General features: G+C 41.6%; 1 protein-coding gene across 1 annotated transcript in view; it reads left to right on the top strand.

Annotated features, from left to right (window-relative positions):
* The window catches only part of gstcd (glutathione S-transferase, C-terminal domain containing), an 86,554-nt gene that overhangs the window by 52,301 nt on the left and 10,186 nt on the right, over window positions 1-24,067 (top strand). Inside the window, exons 6-10 of the mRNA XM_049571613.1 lie at window positions 2,792-2,907; window positions 3,268-3,312; window positions 3,746-3,874; window positions 15,982-16,115; window positions 19,790-19,820. Of these exons, the coding sequence (XP_049427570.1) occupies window positions 2,792-2,907; window positions 3,268-3,312; window positions 3,746-3,874; window positions 15,982-16,115; window positions 19,790-19,820 (455 nt within the window). The remainder of the gene's footprint in view (window positions 1-2,791; window positions 2,908-3,267; window positions 3,313-3,745; window positions 3,875-15,981; window positions 16,116-19,789; window positions 19,821-24,067) is intronic.

The following is a 24,067-nucleotide window of genomic DNA, read 5'->3' as shown; positions in this document are numbered from 1 at the left end:
ACCTTTAGAACAATAAATAGTAGGGGTGTAACGGTACCAAAAAAATCATGGTTCGGTAAGTACCTCGGTACGGACGTCACGGTTTGGTTGCTCAAATGTTTCACCAAGTTTGTGTTGTCTCGTACCGGTAGTACCGGTATACCGTGCAACACTATTATAATCAATATTTTTATATTAATAATGAATCACATGAAGAGGTAGTGATGAGTCCACATATAATTATCAATGGACTCTGTAGGTTCCGTTAAGATCTGTGAATCTTGATAGAGTCTTGTAGCCCATTGCTTTAATTATCAGGCCCACAACGTTACTGATTTGGTTGACTCTCACCGCTCTCACAGGTTGTTTTCAGCCACAGAAGGCAGATGTCTTCAGCAAAAATGCTCTACTGTTAAAGGTAAAGGTGCAGGAAGTTTTGGTTAGTGTGTGTAAACTAGGGCTGTCAAAATAACCCATTAATTTTGGTCAATTAATCACCGTTTGACTCGTTGCGTCACTGAAGGCCACAGTGGCTTTGTCACAGGATGGAGGCAGACAAAATGATGTTGCTTGGCCCTGTGAATGGAACATTTACATTTTGAATACGCCCAGATGGAACTGTTGATAGGAGCACCGTTCTCTGCGATTTCTGCAGTGAGGAATTTTCGTACCATTGGAGAACTTAAAGCCTGAAATATCACCTCAACGCAAAAAATTTAGCAGCAAACCCAGAGGTCCGAGCTAGCACAGCCTCTGTTGCTAGCGCTGAAAGCCTGGTCAAAACAGTCCCGACTTCACCTGCATGCTGTTATAGGCTGGGGGCTACACGCCTACATATGTCCTGGACACAATAAATAAGAAGAAAAAGAAGAAAATACAGGCAGAGGGCTGAGTCTCTGCAGAAAAATACACAGCTATGTACTTCTAGTGGGTCATAAGTGGTGATTGAGAAGGATTACTCATGTATGAGTCAGTACATTTTTTAAAGAAAATTGTGCAGAGTAAATAGCAAATAAAGAACAGATATTTGTCTCAGGAGTTGGTGGAGGCTAAAACAGAGCTAAAGTAGAGTGAACTAAGAAAAATGACTCAAATGAATGCTAAAAATAGTAATGATAATAATGACTTTATTAAGGACACAGAGCAGCCAATCATCTGCGTATAAAAATACAATATAATAAATACAATATATATGAAAAGACAATAGAAACCCCACACTACATTCTGCATATTCATATTAAAAGACAAAATTTAATAAACTGCACCCACAAACAAGCTGGAGAGCCAGTCTCAATGAAAACCTGACTGAGCTCAGCTCAGGGTCGGCCAAGGCCTCAATGATACCATTTTCTGAGACAGACAGCTTGCACATATATCAATATATAAGATTTCATATTGAGGCAGGGCAGAAGGCACACCAACAGTTCGAACATTTGGCTGGCACTGCACCATTGTGGAAGTTTTAGAAGCATCATTATAGGCCATGTTTTAATATTGTTCCACATGTGTTAAATGTGTAAATAGCCAATTTGTTTGTCGCATCAGCTTTATCAGATAATCATATAAAGTGTTGTGTTTACAGCTTGTTTCCACTGTCACCAAGCAGCCTGAAAAAAAGAATCAGTCAATGCAGATTGTTCTATATCACATCAGAGGTTTGTGTCCTAAATGGATGATCTGTACTACTTCTACTTTGTTTGGTTATTCCATTTTCCGCACTAAGCCGCACGACTTCGATTCCCCCTTCTGTTTCTGCCCACTCTGTAAAGCAATTTGCAATTAAAATCTGAATGTGTTCAGATGCATCAAAAGGCCTCCATACTGAAGCCCCACTGGAGTCATGGATACATAGAAGTGTCTGCACCCGTGTGAATTACTCATCCAAACGGAGAGAGTCTTGTCAATTACCTTCCTGCTGTTTTCCTGTATTTAAATTCATCCCTCACTTTCTTCATTGTGCTCTCCCTACAGCTGGGATCAGCTCAATAACAGCCAGCATGAGAGCCTGAATAATGACACTGTGAAATTTCCTATTCTTGTCGGCGGAATGAAAAGTCTCTCTCGCTCCCGCCCCTCCCCAGTTGTCATATACAAAGCAGCGTGAGCAGGAACTTGTAAGAATAATATTTTTTCTGATATCTTGGCTGTGTGGATATAAGGGTGCGACTGTGGGGTAAATGAAACACTCATCACTCTAGATTGATGGGCCGGAGATGGCGTCGGCACGGTGCGTCAACGGCTCACTGGCGATGTGGCGTGCTAGCAGACGGGTGATGAAGATGCAGGAGCCTGAAATGTGCTTTGAGTTAATGGGGTACATACTGCTCGCACAGCAGCAGGAAGTTTTGCCACAAACAAGAAGGACACTTTTTGGCTCTGAGGCTTGCTTTTGATTATGTTGAAAGATTGTTTGCTCTCCCTAGTTGGCAATTGGCTGGAAACATGCTGATGAGAGAGTGGAGGCCTTTTCATCTGTGTGCTATATCCATTACCTGAAATGACTGGTTGTAAATCAAAAATTTGAGCAGTAGTGGGGAGGGGACGGTTTTTTCACTGACGGCAAAAGAAAAGAAGACATTAGAGTAATGAAAAATGTGTAGTGCGATCTTCAACAAGCATTCTGATGTCTCATTGTTGCTCATTGATTGGAACCAACCAAGCTACAAAATAGATTTTTCATAATCAAGACGGAATTCCATTTATGTTTGATAGCTCTTTCCTCTGGCAGAGTTTTTGTTTTCCCCCTTTTAATTGAGTTTTCAGATTAATTGCCTGGAAAAACCTGTTGCTCTCCACTTGTGCTCTCTTACAGGGAAAATGTCAAATATCCGTGCAGTCAGGAAGAGGCAACAGCTGAATAACTTGGTTGCTATGGTTACAGAGCTAGCCAGGCCAGGACACACCGTCGTGGACTTCTGCAGCGGAACGGTGCGTGTGTTCATCCATCAGTCCAGGCCATGCATGTATATTTATCATTGCACCTGATGGCTGCGTGAGACGGCTGCTCCATTAGCAGCCAGCTGAAAAGATCTAGTCCTCATATTCCCTCGTGTTTTTTCTTGCCTCTTCAAATGACTTTTGTTGTTGGCCGGCGCACACAGACAGACTGGTAATTACACTCATGAAAATGCATGCTCAGTGTGGTAGCGCTGCATGGTTAAAGGGTCAGTACTTGGTTGGAAAGGGCAGCACTAATCATAACTCCATTGATGCCCCCTTTGATGCGTGCTGCTTTCCTATTATGCATTCTTTTTTTTTCTTTCTCTCTTTCTTTGTGCTGTCTCTCAGGGCCATGTGGGGATTGCTCTGGCTCACGCACTTCCAGATTGCCAGGTAATGTGTGTATTTGTGCAGATGTGTGTGTCTAATCAAATTTTTTTTTTTTTTGTGCTTAGATTAAATGAACATTTTGAAGACTTGACTTTAGACTCTGGTCATTCTTAACAGGCAATTATCATTATTTTTGACATTAAAGAAAACAAAGAACACCAATGTATCAACAGATTATGATGAAGTGATTATTATTAACCATTAAATGCACCCCTAAATTGCTGTCCTGTGTGATTTTTTTTTTTTTTTTTGAAAACTGGTCACATAATGTTTTTAGGCCCTCTGTTTTGATTAAAGTCTGAGTTTATTGTTAATTTTAAGAGCTTTTATTGATTTTGTTTCCTCGCACTTACAAACCGTAGTACTGCTCATTCCATGTCATCTCAAAAACAGCAATCACATGCAGCTGTGTGACTTTATTCTGCTTCTGTTCAAGGTCATCCTCATAGAGAACAAAGAGGAGTCCTTGGTCAGGGCCCAGAGTCGGAGCGCTGAGCTCGGGCTGAAAAACATTGGCTTCATTCAGGCCAATTTGGACTACTTCACCGGGCCATTTCACATTGGGGTGAGCATAGCAAATAACACTATCTCCGAGATTGTGCCTTTGCAATATGTTTGTCTCCACAGCTGGAAATAAAATTAATGAACAATCCCAGTATTATCTGTACTGAACTATGTGCTTATGCCTTTGCAGTCTATGTAAGGAGACTCTGTCTGTCTGTATCTACATACATAGATATATATGAATGTGTGTGTGTGGGTGTGTGTATTGCTGAAGACCAAAGGAAGTGCAGTGTGACATTCGAGATCTTGAGATCTAAGGGACATATTTATTAGTAATGTATTATGCGCACACTGTGCAGTATATTAAGAGGGGACCCCTATTACCGCTCTGCGCTCGCTACAGTACATTCAGGAGCAGATGAAGAAAGAGAGATCAGAGATGCTGAACATGTTGCAGAGGCAGTCCATGTGGTGTACGGACCAACTGTAGAATATGGACTAGCAGCTGGAGAGGTGCCCTGGAGCAAGGCACCAAACCCCCAGAGTGTGTCAGGGGTGCCATAACATGGCCAACCCTGCACTATCCCTGTTAATTGCATGTGTGTGTTGTGTTAAAAGAGGGATTGCGGAAGCTGTATTTCAGCTGTAAGATGCCAGGGTTTATGTGGATTGACAAATACAGAATTAAATTAAAAATAATAATTAAAAAATAAATCTTAGCAAACTTCAGGTATCAGCTATGTGTGATTGTGGTAGACCTAAGGAAGCACAATATTGAGTGTGAAGATGTTTGAATGAACAGCTCTCAAGAAAGCTGCAAGGTAACCACAGTAAGTCACTGCTGCCTGCATACACATGGCAAGAGAGGAGACAGAGGGAGAGACTCTGCTGCTGCCAGAGAAGCTGCTGACTGAGTTTACCCTGAGCAGTAAGTCGGTGAAGGGGTCTGAAAAGTCTAATGTAAAGTTGCCAAGTTGGTTATACTGAGTGTGTGTGTGTGTGTGTGTGTGTGTGTGTGTGTGTGTGTGTGTTTCAGGTGCCTGCATGATAGTGAAGGGGCAGGGATAGTGATGTTTGCCACACAAAATGTAGTGACTGTATGGATTCAGAATTCATATTAAATATTCTGGCAGTAAAAAAATAGCTCAATAGTCTAGACACACCCCTGTCCTGCCTCCCCCCATTGCTCCTTTTGTTTGAATCTATTTTTAGTGAAACTCAATAGTGGACTATCGATAGTGGCAGCTCTGTGGACGGGGGCTCGCCCATCCCGCTGTGCCTTGCGGACGCTAAGCAATCTGTCTGTTGCCAATAGGCACCTTTAGAGCAGGCACTCGTTAGTATAAAAAAGCAGACACTGTAGCACTGATCTAATTTCCTTTGTTTCTATGTAATTTGCGTTGTTAAGCTGTAATCAAAATCCAATTTTCAATTTCCACATTTGATTTTTTTTTTTTTGAGGAAATGAAATTGCTTTTCACAGTTACACAGTAGCTCTCTAAAAGACAAGTGAAACAATTGTTTTGACACAAGGACAATGTAATTAGCAGTGACATTTAGTGTGAGAACTCTGAAGTTTCCGAGGCAAAATCTTTTTCATCCACTGAAACATAAAGAATCAAACTACTGTGGCCCCACTGTCATAGTGGACGTCAACGATGGTGTGTTTACATCAGCAATTTTATGACACTGATCTTACTATATAATGACGAAAACTCTGTCTGTGTGTCTGTTCCATGTTTTTCTCCTCACTGACTTGGTCAATCCATGTGAAATTTGGCACAGTGGTAGAGCGTCATGGGATGGGAATGAAGCAATATTACATCAATTGGCCAAAGGGGGGGCGCAATAGCAGCCAATTGAAATTGCAAACTTTGAATGGGCATATCTATCTATGTTGTAGAGACATGAAAATTTGCACAGAGATGCCTCTCCTCATGAGGAACAAATTTGCCTCAAGAACCCATAACTTTGGGTTATATAAATTTTCCGCCATTTTGAATTTTTTGAAAAACACTTAAAATCGATCTCTTCCTAGGAAGTTTGACCGATCTGCGTGAAACTCGGTGAACATAATCTAGGGACCAATATCTAAAGTTCCCTCTTGGCAAAAGTTGGAAAACTTACTAAAACTGAGCTTCTATAAGGCAATGAATATTGCGGAGGGCGTGGCTCATCACATAAAGGTGTATAACATCTCAAGGGTTTCACCCATTACCACGCAACTTTGTAGGCATATGACCACACATAATCTGAGGGGATCCCTCCATTATTGATCCGATCAAACAAAATGGGGGCGCTAGAGAGCTAATTTCTTATCTAGGCCTAACCGCCATATTGATTTTTACTAAACTTGGTAGATATGTAGAACAGGATGCCTCAAGGTGACTGGAGAAATTTGACTCTAATTGGCAACTGGGTGGCGCTGTAACAACAGAAAAATGCTTAAAAATGGCTAAAATGCAACCGATCGCTGTGGCTCCCCCTGTGTTGTTTTTTTTCTAATTTTTGGTATGACTAAGTCATGGTATGGTATGCTGTACATAATCACGGAAACTGTCTGTCAGTCATTCTGTCTGTCCATGTTTTTCTACTCACTGACGTGGTCAATCTATGTGAAACTGCACATAGGCATTGAGGCTTGGCATAGGTAGAAGGTGACAAAGCTACCAAGGTATGGACTAGTGTGTTTTAGTTTATTAAAATTCTGTAACAGACGTATCAGCAGAGTAATCATCCAGCTCCATATTGCTTTAAAGGGCCAGTGTGTAATATTTGGAATGGTTTATTGTCAAATCTGAATCTGAATATTCTACCCATTTATATGTTTATATAAGTGTATAATCGCTATAAAATAAAATTCATTTGGTTTTCGTTGCCTTATAATTATGCTTATATATATATATATATAACAAGGGCCTTGCTTTAGAGAGGTCGCCATCTTGCACCGCCATGTATGTAAGGCAGACCGAACGGACAATCCAGCCAGCCAGCCAGAGACCGCATTTCGCGTGTATAAATAAACCAACGAAGACAGCGGAAGGAAGGAAGAAGGAGGAGGAAACAGCAGAGAATGTTAGTAGTTCGTCGATAGAGAGTAATGAAAAGTTTTTTTAGTTAGAAACCTGAACCATCATCTGCGAGGAAAAGAAGACGCAACTTCACTCCTTGTGATGCACTCTCTGCGGCGCTTTTCCTCCTGATGATATATCTCCCCAGCGATGGTAGCACCGAATCCCATTCTGTGCAGCCAAATGGGAGCGGAGGATTCAGCCTCTCTTCTCGCCCGCTCAGCATCCAAGTTCCTCATCTGTATGCTCCGGCTCAAACAGGTATGGCTCTGGGTCTGGAGATTGGTGGAGCAGAGAGGGGAGGGGGTCCCCACTTGGTATGGTAAACGAGTATGTGTGTATGGAGTGTGTGTGTTACGCTAGAAGAGTTTTTGGAGTGCTCAAATAAACGGGCCTTTTTCCCAAACGCTCCTCTGGTCTCCTGCGCTTGAGGGATTCATTACAGTATCGTAACATGGCTTAGATTACTAAATAAACATTCACCTCGTCGCTAGATAGACCTACTACTGAAAAACTCGTGTCTGCGCAAGGCTTTTTGTCCCTACGAGGCCACCGTCATTTACCCGACGGGAGGGGTGAGCGAGTGAGCCCTGCAATCTAGAATTTGACCACTGATGTCACTGTTTTCAACAGTTTTCAACCCATTTTATACAGTGGCCCTTTAATACTTTTTATGTATGAAGTTGGCATGATGTTTGAAAGCATTGCTGTTGCCAAACAGTTGCCATCATTCAGCATTCATTATGTGAGATATTACCTTTTCTATTAAATGTTCATAGTGATAATTGAGCCAGTAACATGGTGTTTCTTATTTCTAATGATGTATTGAAACAGAGAAATAAACGCCTTTGATTAACACTGCATAAACAACGTGCTTCTTCCTAGTCTGCCACGATCGCAACTTTACGGCGAGGTGTCTGAACATTGTTTTTTTTGCCTTATATTAGTTATTTATTTTTGGGGGGAAGCTCAGCCACACATCACATGGAGAGACGTGTCATTCCCTCATCTTTTTCAAGAAACTGAAAATGCCAGCGTGCAATTATTTTTGTCAGTGCAGCTAAGATGGCTTTTCATTTCCTGAAGTGGAGCTTTTAATCAGAACCCTTTTAGTGCTCTGCACTTCAGTCAAGCAGTGTATGTCACTGTCCCCCTCTCTGCTTATTGGAAAGCCAAAAGGCAGTTTTACCCAGAAAATGAAGGACAAAGGTAATGTCAGGGTGAGAGGATCCATTCAGTGAGGCCCATCTCTGTTTGTTGTTGTCTGCTTTGAAAAACCTGCTGTCCTTTGGGTTCGCTTTCAACAAACATTTGGCCAAGATGTTAAAACTTACGCTCTTATTAAAGGCTTAGGAGTCATCTTTGGAAAGGAAAGTGCATTCTTTGGAAGGTAAAAAATGGTTGCCAGCCATTTCATGTTTTATGTAGTTAACTTGGCCGTGTCACCCTTTTACTCAATTCATCACACACATTTTTTACACCAACATATTTGCCAAGACTGCAGCACTGCCCATTTGTGTTTGTTAAGTTTAAAGATCCGGCTTAGTAAATGTGTTTAGTTCTGCACAGCTACCTGTGACAACAGAATAAATATTTTACTGTCTTCAATCTCTACACTTAATGGGGCTGAAACAATCTAAAATTCAGCATCGGGCAGCACTCTCCAGCTCCAAACCCTTGCTAGCCCTTTTTAAAACACCCACCTTCATCTGCAGAGCTCTTGACTTCTTGAAATGATAATTACTATCAATTTAGAGCAAATAGGTCCTTAACTGTGGTAGTTTATTGGCTGCTTGAATCTGGCTGTGTCACATAAAAACAGGTCTTTGGGATTTTTTTTTTTTTTTTTTTAAAATGGTCCTCTCACCTTATGAAGACTGAGTTTCTGTTTTCACACAGGCGACATTTTGCTCTGCCGTGGAATCTTCATCGTCATCGCTCTTGATCGTTGTTGTTATTTATGTGTCTCAGGTCAGTGTCTTCCCCCAAACATGTCAGGGAGATCCATCTTCCCGCTCTGTGTCACAGCCCAGTTTGAGAAAAGCCAGCTGTTCTAGTAGCCTTGCTTAAACTCTCTCTGGGACAAATAGAAAAAAAAAATAAAAATAAATATATATATATATATATATATATATATATACCTGCTGTAATTAGGAGCTATTGTTCCAGCATCGTCACTCCACTGAGACCTGTTCCACTTGGCAAGAAACAAACAGCACAGATTATTCTTCTCGACAATATGTGGGTGTTTTTCGTAGCCTAGTCAGAGAGTTTACACGCACACACACACACACACACACACACACACACAGATACGGCTTTTGAATGGATGTTAAGATTTATGTATGAAACAGGTGCTCAAGTTGGTCCGTCTCTGCACTGCTTGAGATTCCTATCTCAACATCTACGCAGCCTCAGCTGTTGCTTTGGCTGAGAGTTCTCCTGCATGATACAGATATTTCCACCTGAAGGAGCCAGCCATCACACTGATTTTAATTCTGTTATGTATAATGCATGGTCCCATTTTTAGGCACGCTCATTTAATCAGGCTAATTAAGTTGAGGTGTCCCTATTCTTAGTCAGTCTCGGCTCCTCCTGTCTGCAGTTGCACATCCCAGGTGTTAGACCAGCATCAGAACTAACCTCTGCACACAGTGTATTTATTTTTATTCCTTCTCCCTGTCAGATACCATTGAGCCAACACACCTTAAAGGCAGGAGAAGTTGTGGAGCTTGAAGTTGATTTGGATTTTACTGCATCCAGGTCCATTATTGGTTTTGCTCAAGGGTCTGATTGTTTGCAATTGATTCTTCCAGTAGATGTCTTTTATGCTTGTGTGAAGGAAAATGTACTGGCCGTTATTACTTTAAGCCCTATGCATGTGATCAATTTCAATAAGGCTTTATCAGCTGGTGCTATTTAAGGGTTCGAAGTTTTCTTGGTTCTTATTTTAAGACTTAAAGATTGAGTCTGCCATCGCCAGTCAAATGCAACATTGCATCCACCTCTTAGAGGAAAACAACACAAGGCACGCATACCAGAGACTCTAAACATTAGGTGTGTGTCCAGTCACCTCTTTTTATGTGCACTTTCAATTTGTGCATGAATAAAAAAACCTGAGTGGAAAAAAATTAATCTTGAACTATCGAAATTAAGTTTTTATGCTTGGGGGAGATGGAAAAGTTGCTGTATTGATTAAAGGTAAATGGGACCAAGTGCAATGGAAACAGACTTAGCAAATAAATGATGACGTACAGTCACGACATACAGCAGTGGTTTTCACACTTTTTTTTTTCCAAGATATTTTTTTGGGGCATTTTTGCACCCAAAAATGAAAATTCAGCCATTATCCCCATATGCCAAGGGAGGCTCAGGTGAAGTTTTAGAGTCCTCATGACACCTGCAGAGATCCCAGGGGAGAGTGGGTAGCAACACAACTCCACCTAATGGAGGCTTACAGCGCCCCAGATTCAAACGTCCAAAAACACATAATTAAAACCACAAAATATCTCCATACTGCTCGTCCATAGTGATCCAAGTGTCCTGAAGCTCTGACATAAAAAGTTGTTTGGAAAAACGTCATTTGAACTCTGTTTTTACGGAGATATTTTGTGGTTTCAATTATGTGTTTTTGGATGTTTGAGTCTGGGGCACCGTAAGCCTCCATTAGGTGGAGTTGTGCTGCTACACCCTCTCCACTGGGATCTCCGCAAGTGATGTTAGGACTCTAAAACTTGACCTGAGCCTCCCACTGCATATGGGTGAGTAGATAATGGCTGAATTTTCATTTTTGGGTGCACTATCCCTTTAATTGATAGGACAGTTCAGCGTGAAAGGGGGAGAGGGAGAGAGAGAGTGACATGCAGCAAAGGGAAACAAGCCAGAGTCGAACTCCCCACTGTGGCAACAGCCTTGTACATGGGGCACCTGCTCTATCCACCAAGCCATCGATGCCCCGTTTTTCAAACTATTTCAAGCCAAATTCTCAAGGCACACCTGTATTTATATCTCTGCTTATCACAATATAAGACAATAACAACAAGAAAAAATAAAACCAGTAGCTTTTGTGATACTGTCTACTGTTTTTTTTTCTCTTTTCTTTCAGTGGTAGGTTGTCTTCACTGGTGCTTTGTTGTAATTTGCTCCCTATAATTAAGTGATCAATTTTTCCTCTCATGGCTTTCTCCTTTTAAGGCAAGGCAAGGCAAGTTTATTTGTAGAGCACAATTCGTACACAAAGTAATTCAAAGTGCTTTACAGAACAAGAAAATGCATTAAAATCACAATACAAAATAAAAACATAAATAATCATTATAAAATGAACTTTAAAAGAGAAGAGTGCAGATAAGATAAGATCCTTTCAGTCATATGCACAGTGAAATAGAGCTGTTTTGAGCCTAGATTTGAACATTGTCAGAGTAGAGGCCTGTCTCACATCTTCAGAAAGACTGTTCCAGATTTTAGCTGCATAAAACTGGAATCCTGATTCCCCATGTTTAGTCCTGACTCTGGGCACCAGCAGGAGGCCAGTCCCTGAGGTCCTCAAAGTCCGAGATGGTTCATATGGCACTAACATGTCAGAGATGTACTTTGGTGCTAGGCCGTGGAGAGACTTGTACACAAGCAGAGCTGCTTTAAAGTCTATTCTCTGAGCCACAGGAAGCCAGTGTAGAGACCTGAGCACAGGACTAATGTGCTCGTACTTCCTGGTTTTGGTCAGGACCCGAGCAGCAGCATTCTGGATGTACTGCAGCTGTCTTATGGCCCATTTGGAGAGGCCAGTGAGCAGGCCGTTACAGTAGTCTAACCTACTAGAGACAAATGCATGGATAAGTCTCTCCAAGTCAGGCTTAGACACTATACCTTTGATTTTGGCAATGTTTTTTAGATGGTAAAAAGCTGCTGATGTTATTGATTTGATGTGGCTGTTAAAATTCAAGTCTGAGTCCATGATTACCCCGAGATTTCTAACCTGATTTGTAGGTTTTAGAGAGAGAGACTGGAGGTGACTGCTGACACTTTCTCTTTGTTTCTGTGGACCAAATACGATGACTTCAGTCTTGTCTGAATTTAGCTGGAGAAAGTTGTTTTGCATCCACACACTGACCTGTTGGATGCAGTGACAGAGTGAATCCACTGGTCCATATTCACCTGCTGTCAGTGAGACATAGATCTGAGTGTCGTCTGCATAATTGTGGTAGGACACATTATTACTTTGTATTAACTGGCCTAAAGGCAGCATGTAGAGATTGAACAGAAGGGGTCCCAGGATTGACCCTTGGGGCACCCCACAGGTCAAGGCCATGTGGTCTGAGACACAGTTACCAATTTCAACAAAGTACTTCCTGTCTTCTAGATAGGACTTCAACCAATTTAGGGCAGTGCCAGAGATGCCCACCCAGTCCTCTAGTCTCTGTGAAAGGATCTCATGATCGACAGTGTCAAAAGCAGCACTCAGATCTAGCAGGACTAAAACTGAGACTTTGCCTGCGTCAGTGTTCAGGCGGATGTCATTTGTCACCTTAATAAGAGCGGTCTCAGTGCTGTGATGGGGTCTAAAACCTGACTGGAAAACATCAAAGGAGTTGTTCTTTAGGAGAAAGTCAGTAAGCTGTTGGTAAACAACTTTCTCAAGGACTTTGCCTAAAAACGGCAGATTTGAAATGGGCCGGTAGTTGTACAGTACTGTGGCAGAGACTGCTCTTCTTTAGGAGAGGCTTTATGACCGCAGTTTTCAAGGCCTTTGGGAATGTTCCAGATTGTAGTGACATATTAACTATGTGAGCGAGTGGTGGTAACAAACTGCTCAGCACAGATTTTAGAAATCTAGTGGGTAACACATTGAGGCAGCATGTAGACGAACTCAGACTGGTGATGATCTCTTGGACAGTTTTGTCAGTTACAGGTGCAAAATGAGTCAGTTCTAAGTGTCTAGGTGGCTGCAGGGTTGTTATTGGTGTTGTGGAATTGATGGCATTTTTAATGGTCTGAACCTTGTCGCAAAAGAATACTGCAAACTCATTACACTTAGATGTGACTTTTAAATGTTCCCATCCCTCACACTGGCTGCCAATCAGGGCTTTTGATGTGTCACACACTTATGATTCCCACGTACAAACGGCGACAAATAGGTTCTTTAAATTAAATTAAATTACATTTTTTTAGCTAGAGTTTGCCTCTTTATTAGGAGATGGGTGCACACAACATACTGATGCAGTCAATTAAAAATTCATTCATAACTTTTTGTACAAGTCCAGTTGAATATTGCAGTAAGAATGTGTGGTTATCACAAAATCACACACACTATTTGAGAACCACTGACATACTGTCAATGTATAGTCCATAGCAAGCTCTCTTTGTCGTCCCTGGATGGCTTTTAACATGTTTATGCACATAGGGCTTACCACAACTCTTCCAATAACAAAAAGCTGTAATATTAGTTGTTAAAAACTCTCCAATTTCCATTGTCTGGTGTGCTCTCCATTATTATACACTTGTTATTTTCCTTCATTGAGGCTTCATCCCCCAACTACTGTTGAGGCTCTGCTGATATGAAATTCCTACTGATGAGGAACCAGACCTTTTCCTCTTTCACTTGAATTTCTACAGTATTATTAAGTGTGATATCTTAATGAACTGAACAGACACCAAAGCTTTTAAAAAAGTGTTGCGTCACACCCTTCCGCAGCAGTATACCACTCTTGCCAAATTGGGCCAAACAGGACAGGAGAGGGATGTACTCTAATTACTGGAATAAGGGTGAATAATGAAGCCTCATTATTTCTGTGATGTGATTATTGAGAGGATGGTACAGAAAGAAAAAGCTTCTCCTTTCCCCCAAAAGAAAGATTAACAAAGAATACAGTTTTATAAATGGCCCTTGGTTCTTCTAGTTGTTGCACATTGATTTATGATTTCTTCTTCCAGTGAAATGTTTGTGCAGGAATGTGCTTAGCAGGGCATGTATGAAATACTGTATGTCTGTTGGATGGTTTTAAATCAGCCTTGCATATATTTTCCCTCTCCATTATCCCTTTTTAATTAGTATCTCACGTAACATATTGGGTCGGGGTGTTGCTTCATCAATATTGTTCAGACAAACAAGGACAAAAGAAAATCGTAGCTATTTATAAAGCAATGATGCTTTCCAAATCAGGAATTGGAAATGCATAATTAATTATCAAAACATGTCAGAATGTGTTTTATTTTAGTTGTGTGCATTTCCTTTGGTTGAACGGCTTGTGTTTGTGTTAAATTAAGGCTAAAGGTTATAAAATGTAATTAGGATTTACTGCAGCATGACTAATGTACAACATTAAGTAGCTGGGTAAGAGTGATGGTGTTACTTTGTTAATTATTTTTTGCCTTAGATGTGGGGGATGTAACATCATGCAATCTCTGATAGGGGCTCCTCCTCCTAATCAGCAGTCTGAGACAAGACAGAATATAAGCTGGGCTTTTCCCTAATGCCTTGAATAAATTCAGTACCGAAAATTAGGTGTCAAATAGATGCAAGGCCATGTTGGTAATTGATGTTAATTCCCCACTTTTCAGTTTCTGCGTATTCTTTCATGTGCAGAGTCTCTTGTGGAACTTTGTGTGTAAATCAGTGAACATCTTTCTAAAGTGGAATAAATGATTTTTTGATGATAAATATCCATCTATCTCCATTAACTTTAGCTTATATTGGAGTTATGATATGTAGCATGTGAGATAAGGTATGGTGAATGTGCTAGGAAAGGTAGTTTCGGCACGGTCACTACCTGGAGCTCGCATAAACGGAGCCTGGGTTTGTTGAAGTGCTGTTTGGGCTGAGAAAGCCATGTGTAAGTAAGGTCAAGGAGGTTGTTGGGTCGGTGCGGGGAGCAGTCAGAGCTGGCATTAGGAGTGTCTCTGGCATGCCAGAGATCACTGTGTAGCCTCCTGGAGGTGTCGTGGGACCAACTAGATGAAACACTGGTGAAAGGAAGTTCCCACCTGATGACCCCAAAGACGTGTTAGTTATCTCTGCTCATTGGTGTGTATAGTTAAGCCTTGCCATAATAGCTTATCATAGGGCTTAGGAGGTTATTCACCGAGTGCTGATCCTTTATCTAGAGCACATATTTCTTGCGTTTGTTTGAACCCAGAGACCAAACTTAGTGAGCTCTGGACACAGATGAGAAGACTTATTTCATTGCACAGGCAGTGAAATTGTGCATGAAAAAGTTTCTAGGTTGTCAATATACACCTTTTGTTTCTTGTGTACTTGTGAGCTGACGGGTTTTGCTGCAGCTGTTCCACTTCCAGGGAGAGCTCAAGTGCCTCTGAGAAACGAACCCCCGCCCAGACATTTCGGTGACTTTATGAGTGGGTTTGGCCATCTTTAAGTGCCTGTATCTTCTCTAATCTTTTGTAGCCGCTGCCAATCTTGGCTCAGCCTTCCCCTGACCGAGTCTGAACTTCTGCTCTGTGGCACTGCTGTCAAGGCAACGTGCAGCCGATTCAGACTCCCAGACGCCAAGTGACAACTTCTTGGAAGGCAAGAAAAGAAGTTTGAGATGGTGGCTTAAGTTTGACAGGGTTAATTTCAGTGACGGCGACTAGTTATTGTCTCATCAGGCTGTTGGTGATGCATTTAATGTCAGCCATTAACAGGGGATATAGCTAATGTATGCGTCAGAGGAAATCGTCTGTTTTACCGCTGTACTTGCCTTTGAGGAGCTATAATGTATTTTTTGCAGGCGGTAATGCAGACGGGCTATAATATTGGGTCTTTTAGTCCCTTTCCGCCATCCAATATATAACCACACCATTACTAATGCATAGCTAGGTGTTCATCACCACGCACAGTTTACCCACTCAATGGGGATCCTGAAGCATTCGTGCCTCTGCTCCTAAAGCAATAATACATTTTGTTTGCTCTAGCTCCCTGGGTCTGCACCTCTGAGAGCATAGATGTATTTAATAGCAGCAGCCATTATGAAGTAATCAATGGGATTGAGTGTATGCTCTGAAGTGCTCTCACTTTTCCTCTTGCTGTTGGACAAAGAAGGTTTTCAAGAAAGCTTAGAATTTACTGTTTTTTGTGTTTGTTTTCTTTGTCTGTCTACTGCAGGTTGCTCTCCATGCATGTGGAGTCGCAACAGACATGGTGATGGAGCACTGTATTCAGGCAGGAGCCGCCTTTGTCATCAGTCCTTGCTGCTACGGCTTCATTCAGAATGCAATCAAGTTCACCTTTCCCAAGAGGTTGGTACCTGCACCCAGCGCCTCAGTCCAGTGTCACCCCTCAGGTTTTCCAACCCTTGTTTTCTTGTTAGACATCTGCTAGCACTGGTGCTTCTCCTCTCTCCTCTCCCATTCTCACTTAGTGATTTTTTTTTTTCTCCCCCCAGCTTCTCTTTTGGGGCTCTCGCTCTTTATCATTTTCACACTCGCTCTCACACTCGCTATCTCACACATACACACAATCTCTGTCTCTTGTCACTGCTTTTTGTTCACCTCCCGTGCCTTATCATCACCACCGACGGTACAAGGCAGCAGTGTCACATCGCCTTCACAGCAAGGTCCGCCCCTCACCTTTTCAATCTTAGCCCATGTTCTATCAGCAACAGAGAATACAGCTCTGTGTGTAGATGCTGTCTTTGATATTTCATAGAGACAGGGAAATTCAGTCGGAGGTCCAGACATGAAATGCTACTCCTGTGTTGATATTACTTTATCTTACATAGTGCTGCAGAGAATTAACTTAATGTTCAGTTGTGGTGATGCTCTTTAAACAGAGACGGGAGAAACAAACAACAGCGGAGAAGTAGAAGTGACAGCCTATATTTAAATGGTGTTGATCCTGTTGCTATAGCAGCGCTCTGTTGACTAATGGCACCGTTACGGCTTTAGAATCATTACAAGGTAGTATCCTGTTAGAATCACTTGGCACACTGAAGGCTTTAAAACACAACACTGTTGTGTAGAATCGCTGTTGTAGCAACTGAGAGACGGTGATTACTAGCAATTGTGATTGTTGGGCAGATTATAGTTATGATTTTGGCATCAAGACTGATCGGACCAGGCCGGGCCAAGTCTGTTCTTGTCTGGGATAATCGCTGCCCACTGTTCTCTTTATGGTCACTTTAAATTATAAATGGGGACATCACGTCAGGTTTCAGTGCAGAGTCACAGGTCTTTGCATATTTTTCCCTCCTCTGTCCATCCAACCATTCAAATTTAGCATTTTGTTAGAGTCTACTTTCTGGCCTGGGTCCAGACCTTTGAATCAGCCCACTCCACCAAGCTGACCGATTGGCCTGGCAATGTGACATGCACTAGTGTTTTTTTGTAGTTGAAAAAAACCCCCACACCAACGAGCACTGCAGTGGGACTAGCGATTTGCCAAACTGATGCCCTTGTCAAGCAGTTGTCAAGCAATGCGACGAGTAGTTACAACAGTGGCAAGCACTATAGTAAAGATAAACGCTACCATCAAGGCTGATGTCTTGTAAATATGCCCAACCTAGGGCTGCCTCCAACTTTGAATTGTCCTTGTTGACCAGTAGTCGTCATTTAGGGCCATTAGTCGACTATTCGCCTGCATGTTTACGATATTAATTAAATTATTAAATGATATATTTTGGGCGGGGCAACACAGTGGTTTGGGTTCAAGGTGTGAGAAAGAATAGTATCAGTAACATTGTTAACACTGTGCTACATTACAGAGAAATACAAAACCATACTAATGAACCTTCATTAATATAGGCCTATATTTTATCTACAAGTGCACGTCACACACTGAGCGAGCCGCCTGTTAATGATGCTGTCAGCAAAGCAGTAATGATTGTGCTAAGTGGCTAATGGGCATGTAGCTACTTCCATGTTTCAGATGATACGTCAGGTTTGTAGTCGACCAATGAAGATGAGTTTACATATCACCTTGGGTTTGTCCTTCACCTTCTCAAAATGATCCCACACTTTGGATTTCCTGCCCGACATGTTTTTAACTAGCCTGTGGAATAACCACAGGTACCAGCCCTGGAGATTAGGGGCCGTACACATGTCGCATCTTTAACCACCTGGAAAATGTGAGGTCGGGCGCAGGGTGCAACTCTTTTGCCTTTTTTGTGCCAGCTTTCAAGACCATGGCGGCAGGTTGTATTCGAGGCTGCTAAGCAAAGCTCTGGGTAGCCCTGCACTAACATGATCAACTTTTCCATATTTATCTGACTGAATCTTTAGGAAGAAGGGAAAGATATCTGTCGGCTAGGTTAGAATATAGGTTTTGATTTATTTTGACAAAGCTCACCTCCTAATAGAGTTTCACATTTGTTTTGTTTTTTTTCTTTGACTAAGCGACCACTGAAATCTTGCCAACTAATGACCTTTCTGGTCGACTAACATTTGGTCGACTACTGGGGGGCAGCCCTACCAACACCATAGTTTTTACTTTGTTTTGCTCCACTCTTAAAACCTTGGCAAATCCAGTACATTGGCATGGTTATGATCAATGTGGACTTCAGACGGATACGTGGGTCCCTAGTGATTGGTCTGAGAAAATCGTATCCCCCTCCTTCAAAAGAATCAGTCAGCATGGATGCAGTGCTGGACTGGAAACGGAGCAACATGAGTTGACAGTTCTCTCTGATATCAGGCAGACAACATAGCACTAGTCAAAGGTTGTATGCCTCTGGACAGCAGTATCTGCCAGTGAAATAGAAATGATAAGCTACAGTACATGTAAGGCATGCACAGTGCATTGGTATAATAAAGTAGTCATTACTAGCAGTGGTATTTGTCAAGAAAAAAGCTATATGTCAGCGAGACTGAGTGTATTAGAGCGGAAAATGAATGGCATTATGTGTATTAGTGCCATAAGCCTGCAGAGCGGGAGCAACATACAAAGAATTGACATAGTTACCACTCAGAATTGACGTATGCCATGAGTACAACTGCTTTTCCCTTGCAGTGTTGCTGTCAGTTATAATGTTTGGGTTCATTACACCACAACTAGTAATATAGCATGAAGCGGTCATGTTGCTATGGTTGCCAGGACTTTAACATAAGAGTACACCGATGTAGAGTAGTAGTTAAACTCTGCAGTGTTACTACATTTCATGTGTTCATATATCTGAATTTTAAGGGACACATGAGCCTTGGGGAGGGCCCTCAGTGTACAGTATAAATATTGAAGAGTTTTCACATACTTAGTTTTTCCTCTCCTCGCTTTTGCTAACTTGACACTTCACCCCTCCTGACACCTCATAAAATATTAAAGAATGACCAAAAAAAAAAAAGACTTTGCAGCCAAAATGGACAACAAGAAGCTGTGTTTCTGGAGGGCAGTCGTGCAGTTTATGTGAGGGGCCTACGCACCTGACTGTGTCAATCTTCATCTTGCTTCTTTTAGTGTTTTCCCCTCAGGTCATGTTCCAGGTACTCATGTGGATATTCTGCAGGTGTAGACATTCCAGGCAGTTCACAGGTTTTTATGAGCTGTGAAACTAAACTGCCCTTCTCATTAAGGCCCTAACAGTCCGAGTTCAACCTAAGCCTCTCCATGTGATCTGAGTGGCCCCCAACCCCTGACCGTCCTCATGTTGACTTTTAATTAGCTTCAGTGATGATCACACTATGTTTAACCATCTCAAACAAACTGTCCCATGTCATAGCAAAAGCCGTGTTTTTAGAAGTCATTCCTTCCCAGAGAGAAAGTGGTTTCTTTTAGCGACTATTAATGTTGTTTGAGCCTTAAATATAGCTGTATATTCCTAGTTTGTTTGTATAGTGATTTCCTCTAAAAAATAAAATCTCCATCCTCGAGCTGGGCAAGTTAACAAATGACACAGTGCAATAAACACATTTTACTCCCACAATTGAATCTCTGCACTTTAACATCTGATCATCTTCTGTTTTTTTGTGCTCTGTTTTTACAGCAAAAGGTTCCAAGAGACGCTGACTTATAAGGTATGCTCTTAGATGTGATTAAATCCCTCTATTACATTTACTACTCATTTGCACGCTGTAAAATATCAAGCACGGAGTATTGAGTTACAGCAACTCTGGTTTTACAAGGACTGTGTTTCAGATTCAGGCCACCTACTGTATATGCACATGGAAAAGACGCCTTTGTGGGTCGTGACTTATTCTAAAACACCGTGTTCATTAGAGTCTAACATATGCTGTTGCAACAAAATGAGACAAGTTTTTCTCTTTGCTAATTGCTTCTTAATTAAGATGCCACTGCACCAACAGAGGTGTAATGAAATCAGAGGCGTTAGGTTTGGAAGTTACAGTATCATATAAATGGATAAGAGTGCAGTGACCCATTGAGAGATGAAATGACACACTTGTCGCCACCTGGCAAACACAGAAGCCAGGAGAGAAACAGATAGATGTTCAGACTAATGAGGAAAAAAAACGAGAAGCAGAGACATGGTTGCACCAGCAATTGTAAATCCACGAGTGACTGGCGAGATTCAAACTAGTGATTTGTTAAGTGATGATGCTCTATTAAAGGGAAACTACGCCCATTTTCAAAATTCATTTTTGTTAGTCCTTTCGTCTAAGACAGTCCAAAAATATTAGTAAGCATGAACAACTCTCTCATAAATCCAAAATTTTGAGTGCTAAAACTCAAATTTGTGATGTCACAAGGTGTAATGTTTGGAGCTCCTCTATAGACAGTGAATGGTGAAAGATGTTCTCGATGACACTAAAAGCACCCAGGGGAATATTCTGAGTGTATGGGTACATTTTCTGTGTCAGGACTGAGAACGCTACTATATATTAAAGCTAATTTGAGTATAAAAAAAAAGCAAACAAACATTCTGTGGGTCCACAAAATCAGTCTCTGATTCATTATCTGTGGAGCAGCCCCGGATTTTATACTTGATGACATCACAAGTTTGAGGCTTTAAGACTTTGAGACTAAGGGCCTGTCCCAATACCCACACCTCCCCTAGAAATACCCACTTGCACAAACAGAATTGAGGTAGTGGAAGTTTCCAACACTTAAAACCCGCCCTAGATTCCAAGGGAGCCCCGACCCACACTTGCAACGAAATGGAAGATGAAATTTCCTAGAACACCTTGCGAAGTCAGCAATTCGGCAAGTTTTGGAAAACAACTTGTTAGTGTACGATCGGAATGTAAGCTATACAAACAACAGATGGTTGGACTAGCGTAAACTCATCAGCAACTCGGTTGGACACAGCCTCAAAATACGTAAACGAATCGACTTAACCAAACAAAATCAATCAGAGCTAGAAGATGGCGTAGCACATAGCACATGTCACAACACAAGCTGACTGCCGGTATCTTCCGTCACTACTACGCGACATATGCCTTCATGTCAGCCACGCCAATTTGCATGAAGTGGTGTCTCATTTCTTAGGGGAAGATCTCTACCCTAGTATTTCTCACTTCCCTCATCAAGGGTTATCTCGCACACGAGGGCACTCAATACCAAGTGGAAGATTTAAGGGGTAAAAATGGGATTGGGCCTTGACTAAGTAGTAGCCTACTAAGTAGGACTTTAAGACTTTAAAAAGAGTGCGTGCAACCGTCTACTTTTGTTATCAGGTTACATGTACGAAAAATTTAAAACACTGAAAGCTGATTGTCATGACTTTATTTTACTGGGCATGAGTAAGCGCTTGTGTCTATATTGTTTTCCTGTTTTGTTACTTATTTATTTATTTTATGGCACAGTAAAAAAAAAAAAAAAAAAAAAAATTTAATCAGATGTCTGCGCTCTCGTCACTGTCTTAGAAACGAAAGATTCCCCAGGCAGTTACAATAGGGAGGCTCACACCCTCCCGTCTCTCAGTCCCTTATCGCTCAGCACAGACACAGCACTGTACTCTGGGAGGGCCCAGCCCATGATGATGTATGGGACCTGTCAGTGCCCCTGGGGAGAATCTGTGCAAAAGTTGCTGCAGGTCTTAGCCATGGAAACCTCAAGAGTTGACTTGTCACAACAACGGACCACCTCGAACTTCTTTTCTTTTGTGCACCAGAGGAAACAGATTTTTACAGACGTGCCTTGAGAGGCACAGAAGATTATATATTATTTATGAGACAGTGGGCGATTGCACTGCTCTGTGATAGTGGTGATTTTTCTACTGTTTGTTCAGAAGCCAAGTAAGCAAAAAGAAATCACAGCTGCGTAACTATCTGTCTGGAAATGTGAAGCTACACATGTAGCCACACAGCAGTAGAAATCTATATTCTATTTAAACCAGCAGACACATTATCTGCCACTTTAAACCTGAGCTCTGGATCTTGCCTGCCTCCCCCTATGGCTTTGCTTTCAACAACCACGTTTGGTATTTGCCATTCATTTGGACTCAGGGCATAGAACCCCACTGTTTTCTGTGTCTCTGCTCCCAAACCCCCAGCCGACGCTTGCAGACATAAAAGCAGCATTACATTGTTTTATAGCAGAACCATAGTTGTCCTTCCTGAACTCGAGTAGTTAAACAGAATGACAGCACGTTGACGAATGGTGTATCGCTGGAATAAAGGGCTAATGGTGTGAGATATTGGTGCTCAGCGTTAACTTTAAGCACCTGCTCCATGGCCTTGCATTCAGCGTCGACCTCGTGGAGTGAGGAATCGAATCAATTAAAGTAGAGGCAAGTTAGAGCTGACTAACCGCTCTCCCCATTCACTTGTTTCATGAACCATGGCGAGGTGAAAACGGGGCAGAAAAACCTGTCCTTTAGTTGGAAATAAATAATCAGACTTAATCTGGCCCTTTTTGTACAGGGCTGATTTTATTGAAAGAATCTTACAATCTTACACTGTGGTTGACGCAAAACTTACCATGCAAATTAAGTCCTTTGTAATTTTTGTTTCCCCTTTATAACTGGTCTGACATACTGTTAACTGGTCCACAAATGATGTACACAATACAGAGAACTGGTCAATCCCTGTTACTCAGTCCAGTGACACTGTAAAGAGACAATTTAGTGAAGCAAGGCTGAGAGTCTACAGCCATGCTGTATGCTATTATCAGCATGCTATCACAGTGACATTGCTAACATGCTGATGTTATAGTAGGTAATATTTGCCAGATTCATCGTTGGAGTCAACTTAAACGCCAGAAAAAATGTTTGCATTGTACAGTTCTGCATACTGCAGATGCCTTACATTTGTATGTTATGTTTAGTGGATACATTAAAACTTTACATCTCTCAATAATGCTGTTGTGAGGGTGTGGTTAGTTTTAGGCTTAAAAAACGGTTATAGTTGGGGGAAAAAACATGTTATGACTTAATACACCACATTCAAGGGCTCAAACCCAGCTGGAAGCCTCCGTGATTTGTCAGTGACAAACACAGAGGTTCTTTGGCTCAGTTGTAGGGTTGCAGTGGTTTCAAGGTTTATTGTTGTATGAACATTGATGGTTATCATACTGTGAACTTTTGCTCAGCTATGGTATTGAAAAAAATGCAGCCATATGAAGAATCTCACCTTTGTTTTATTTATTTATTTTTTTTCAAAATGGAGATTTTTTTACTCATACTTCCCTTAAAAAACAGGCTTCAAGTTTCATTTATAATAAACCGTTTCTTCAACCAAAAGAAAAAAAAAACTGGAACGTGGAAGGGCAGACAGGTGTGTTCTCTTTGCCTTATGGCCTTCCACGCAGGGGTGTGGAAGGGCAGACAGGTGCACTCTCTCTCTGCCTTATGGCTTTCCATGCAGGCGTGTGGAAGGGCAGACAGGTGTGTTCTCTCTGCCTTATGGCTTTCCACGCAGGCGTGTGGAAGGGTGGAGAGGTGTGCTCTCTCTGCCTTATGCTTTTCACGTAGGCGCGTGGAAGAGGCTTTCTGCCTAGGCCCCAGAACAGAGTCATACCGCCAAATATAATACTGTGCCAAATATAATACTGCGAATGGAAATAAAGTTTTCTTTGACAAAAGTGTTCCTGACTGAACTAGGCGTTCACCAAGGTATTAAATTTGGTCTCCAGTTTGAAACAAGGTTCCTGGTATTTCATCCAGATATATTTTTTATATTTTTGTCAAGATATATTTTGCATAAAACCAAAAACGTCAACCTGCTGATGGCACTAGAGGAAAAGTCAAGGGATCACCAGATTCAGTGGGACTCATTCTTTATGGAATGTGAATGTCTTCACAAAAATTGTGGCAGTGCATCCAGTAGTAGATACTTCAGTGTGAATCAAAGTGGTGAACCGACCA

This window comes from Epinephelus fuscoguttatus, linkage group LG3 (assembly GCF_011397635.1).
Source record: "Epinephelus fuscoguttatus linkage group LG3, E.fuscoguttatus.final_Chr_v1".
In the NCBI taxonomy this organism is placed as follows: Eukaryota; Metazoa; Chordata; class Actinopteri; order Perciformes; family Serranidae; genus Epinephelus; species Epinephelus fuscoguttatus.
The sequence above is the reverse complement of the archived record's forward strand: the minus strand, read 5'-3'. Positions and strand labels throughout refer to the sequence as shown.